The 5,032-nt window shown below is 27.9% G+C and overlaps 1 protein-coding gene across 1 annotated transcript; it reads left to right on the top strand.

Annotated features, from left to right (window-relative positions):
- The first annotated feature begins 668 nt into the window (after positions 1-668).
- LOC126553650 (uncharacterized) lies at positions 669-4,286 on the top strand. The gene is made up of 3 exons (XM_050208793.1): positions 669-869; positions 3,601-3,805; positions 4,150-4,286. Exons 1-3 carry the CDS (start codon positions 669-671, stop codon positions 4,284-4,286), a joined length of 543 nt encoding a protein of 180 aa, XP_050064750.1.
- Positions 4,287-5,032: the final 746 nt, after the last annotated feature.

Below are 5,032 nucleotides of genomic sequence, written 5' to 3'. Positions count from 1 at the left end.
CGTCTGTGTGCCGGTTGTGGGGCACTGGCCAGTGCTGATCCCTGTATTACCCGTACCGGCGGTGGTTGGCGTGCCGGTCGGGATTGTGGCTTCGCTGTTGGTGCCGTTGTCGCCTTCCGGACTGTTCCCAGTATGAACCGACGGTCCGTCGGTGCCGGTTGACTCGCCGGTGCAGCCCTCGCGTGTTCGCGCCACCCGCGCTCATACGCCGCCCACAGACGAGGGTCGGCCCGCAGCTCCGCAATGTCCACGTCGCCAATCTGCTGTACCGACAGTCCCTGCGGTGCGTCCCTGCGGTGGGTCGATTCTTGAACTCGTTCGATATGCTAGAGAAAATTAGTAGTATACTACAATAGTCGTATGATTAGTCGTATACGTTTTCTCTTATCTGTTAATGTCTATTCTTGAACACCACTCGACAATTTAGTTGTAGTATACTACAATATAGTCGTAGGAAATTTAGGTATTCATATAACCACGTATAACCGCATATGGTTTTTGGGTTATCATTATGATAAGAACTGTTAGTGGTGATAAATCAGCTGATACATCCATCAGCTGATTATAATAAAAAACGAAAATTGAAAATTTAAATTTTTTTTATTAATGTTTAATATTTTTAATACAGTAATTCGCTCATAGGTACTAATTAAAATATTAAATTTAAAATGAGTAACGAAAGTAAAGGTCGGGCGACGACTGAGCAAATGATTGGACTAAACGAGTTTTTGAAAAACGATGTTCAATTGTTGAGTGGTAAATTTAACTCAACATTTACATATAAAATTGCTCAGAAACGTTGGGCAGCAATCGCCGAATCCCTAAATGCTATGCCCGGAGCGGTAAAAGACTGGAAAAAATGGCGTAAAGTAAGTAATTTATGCAGTGGTTGAACTGGAAAAAAACATAAAGGTGGACTCTAAATGTAGTTGAATAATTATCATTTCAAAGCATATTAATCTGAAAGTAAATTATGTTCTCTGCATTGATATATGATTGACTACACTGATGCTTGGAAATCTTCTTTCTTAAACTAGCTTGTTGTTTGAATACACTATTTCCAGATGGAATAATGTCACATTGAATCCAGTTTGATTAAGATTTATATTTATTTTATAGCATATATTACAACCCAACCTTTTGTTTTTGAAACATAGCCATGAATATTCTTCACAAAAGTATTTTGCTTGTTTTAAGTCCCAACATTTAGGAAGTTCATCATTACATGTAAACTCAATTGGTTGACAACTGTTATTACTTATTAACAATAATGTTTTCATTATTAACTGAAAAAAAAATACATGTTAATTCCATTAAATTTAATAATTATTATAATGTTAAATATGACAAAACTCAGTATTATTATGATAAGTATGATATAAATATTATTATTTAATAAAAATGTGTTATATATGTGTTACAGTACAAATGAATGAACAAATTAAACTTTAGATTGTATTAATAAGTAATCTAGGATATGTAGGTACACTATATATGTATAATGTATAAAACAACTATAACATTCAAATGTTGGCATACATAATTTTTCATGACCATAGAAATGATACCTATTTATATTTATATCATAATTCTTAGGTACATATTATAATATAATAATACTCATATTTAAATTTAAATATTGAATAATATATAAGTGAAGACCATAACAATGTCTGAATTAAATTGGAAATGGTCTGCAACAGATATATTTTAATATAAAAAAAAAAATGTTAAGTAGAGTAAACAGAACCAACAAAATATTAAATAAAAACATGTATTCCATGAATTGTAAAATACCTGCAAACATTTGTAAATATATAAGTACCTACAGTTTAATGTTTATTATTATTAATATTAATAATTCATTTATTATTACTTAACCTATTTAAACATTATTTAATTAATTATAACAACAGTTCATTTATTAGTAGGTACTTGAAAGGATTTATTTTTATGGTTTCATTATTATAAGCAAAAAAAAAAAAAGAAATTAGATATTTGCTTTAAATTATTATAATAAAATTAGTTAAATGAACTTTATTTTAGGCATTGTATTGTTTTTACCTTATAAACATTAATACATTACTCTTAAAAAATATTATATTATGTCCACTATACATTGTTTATTACCTAACTTTGGTGTTTGTGTGTTCATTCAGTGGTACAGTCACCATAAATTTCCAACATGTTTTATAAGTAAATTATAAAATACAATTCGTCAATTCATAAACTAATCTCAGAAATGTATTTAAAAAATACTAAAGTAGGTATGTACCTGCATGCTGCAGTCTTGGTGATATCTGAATCATCGATGTCGTATTGAATATCATTATCTATAGTTTTAAGTAAATATTAATGCATTAATTAATAAATCATAATTCATGCGTTATAATATTTTATAATACCTTCTTACTATCGGGCATTTATTAAATAAAAATTATTTCTATTATTATTATAATGATCATTAAAATTGTATAATTACCTTGGTTTCTTCTTGAAAAATTCCGACGGACAATTTTTGACGTTTATTCATTATAGATATTAGATAGGTACTTCTAATTTATACATGCTTTTATAAAATAGAGTATACCTAATTTAATATATTATAATATATACAAAGTGCTGATGTGACAAATTCTTATTCTAACCATTAAAACCTTAAACTAAATTACTAAATTACAATTTACAATAGCGATAAGCCAATATAATAACGATTGGTGGCGCGCCCTGTTTCAAAATTAAATATTAATATTATTTGATTTTCGTAGAAAATGGTGGTTGATCGTTATTGTTATTTCATGATACAAGTTGATAATACTTGATATGTGACATTGACATTATATATATATAAACATCATGGCCATGCGCTCTCGTGAGTCGTGATGCACTGACGATAACAAAAACAATAGACGGGTATTTCTTTATTGAATCTATATTTTATTATAGTGTACTATACTCGTAGATCGTTATCGCCGACATCGGCACACACCGGGAGTTTTCGTAAAAGCTATATATTTTAACATTTAACACGAATTAAAACATGTTATACAATATTAATATATTAAAATATATTTTATTACTTCGTTTCTTATAATATACTAATATACTGATTAAGAACTAATTATTCCAAAAATAAAATTAACCATTTCCAATTTTTGATCATAATTATTCATACAAATGTCAATGGAAGATTTTTTCTACGTTCCTTGATGAATAAAATAAAGGGGTCAATGCCGTAGCCAGGATTTTTTTTGGGGGGGGGTGCTTAATTTTTTATAGCAGTGGATATCATGGATTCACGCATATTGCATACACAATTGTATTTTTAATAAAATTATTGTCGTCTGACATTTCGGGGGGGGGGAGGCTTGAGCCCGGAAGCCCCCCCTGGCTACGGCACTGAAAGGGGTACACTATAAAATGGAAAAAGATGAAGAGTAGCTCCGCCCCCCTGAGCCCCCACAATCCAACCACTAAATTTATGTTATATTACAGAATAATTAATACTTTAAATGTATTGGTTAGGTACAACTTTCTATGAAAAAGTTTTTCAATGTTCAAAATGTTTAAAGAAGTTTTTTTTGTATTGTACCCATATAGACTTTTCAAGATAATCGTACAAAAACTAAAACTAAACAGTCAGCTCTTCAGGCTGCTCAAAGGAGAACTGGCTATAATACACCATGTACTCCATTGTCTTTTGTAGAGAATAATACTTTGGAACTTATTAATCCGACGAGCATATCTGGTCATACCGAAAGTATGGCTTCAAAAGTGTTATTTTCATTTGATAATGCTGATGATGGTAATTTAATGATGATGTCGTAAAAAAATTTGATTGAACATGATTTAAAGTACCTATTTCTATTTATACTCAATGTTGGAAGTATTTAAAGTACTATAATACTTTTATTTATATTATCCATTTAAAATAATTTTTGTTTTTATTTTTCATGATAAATAAAATAATTTACTTATATTGTTAGGAATATTCCCAAATATCAATAACTTTATTCCATTGCCATTTCATAGGTACAATGTTAAATATTGAACAACTCAAGTGTTTTACAGTTAAAGAGAACCAAATAGGTACTTTAAATATATTATATATTTTAATATATTTCAAATTTACTTATAAAATTTACATAGATATGCTTGAAAGTGATCCTATCTGTGATGGAATACAAGTATTAAATAATAATGAATCAAATGAATTGTTTCCTGAGGAGAGTGTTGAAAATGAAGTGTTTTTTAAGTTTCTCTTTGAGCCCCCCTCAAAACATTAATGACACAGTAATAGACACTAATATTAGCTTTCCTTGCGCACAGTCAAATAAAAAAAGTATGTAATTAAAAAAATATATATTTTATGTATTAAAATATATTTTTATAATTTTATAACTTTATAATTATTATTCTGCATTGATAGATATTGAAATAGTAAAAAAAAAAAAAAACAAAAAAAGTCAACAACTGCCAAAAGATTGGATGAGAGTAATAACAGTGCTGCATGCTTAGTTGCTTTAGGAAAAAAAAATTAATATGAAGAGTGAGTACTATAAATCTAAACTCGAAATTCTCAGAGAAAAAAACAGTATCCTTCAACGAATTGCGGTTGCGCTTGAAAATCAACCTTCAATTATTTCAAATATTTAAATTACTATTAGCTATTAATATTATAATATAATTATTGTTATTATTTATTAATATTTATATTATTATTAAATTTTACCTTAAAGTTATGAAGCATACAATATTTATTTTTCAGTAATTTTCATCTATTCTAAATTTCTAAACCTTTATCAAGAAAAATAATGATATTTATTATTTTTAAATTTTTCTTTTTATTGTTTCTATCTATTATTATAAATATAATTTAATTTTTTGAAGACTGACAAATATTGTTATAAATTTTCTAGTCAAAGAATGTGACTATCTATTAATATATTATGTTATTTTATTTTTAAACACTTACAATTAAAAGGTATTGTTTTTCATTTTATATATTATATTTTCATTATAAAAAAACATG

The sequence above is a fragment of the Aphis gossypii genome, unplaced genomic scaffold (genome assembly GCF_020184175.1).
Source record: "Aphis gossypii isolate Hap1 unplaced genomic scaffold, ASM2018417v2 Contig00296, whole genome shotgun sequence".
In the NCBI taxonomy this organism is placed as follows: domain Eukaryota; kingdom Metazoa; phylum Arthropoda; class Insecta; order Hemiptera; family Aphididae; genus Aphis; species Aphis gossypii.
The sequence above is the reverse complement of the archived record's forward strand: the minus strand, read 5'-3'. Positions and strand labels throughout refer to the sequence as shown.

Coding starts and splice junctions, on each gene's coding strand:
- LOC126553650 (XM_050208793.1), top strand. CDS start 669: ATGAGTAACGAAAGTAAAGGTCGGGCGACGACTGAGCAAATGATTGGA. Junction 870..3,600: donor ACTGGAAAAAATGGCGTAAA/GTAAGTAATTTA, acceptor GTACCCATATAG/ACTTTTCAAGATAATCGTAC. Junction 3,806..4,149: donor ATTTGATAATGCTGATGATG/GTAATTTAATGA, acceptor AAATTTACATAG/ATATGCTTGAAAGTGATCCT.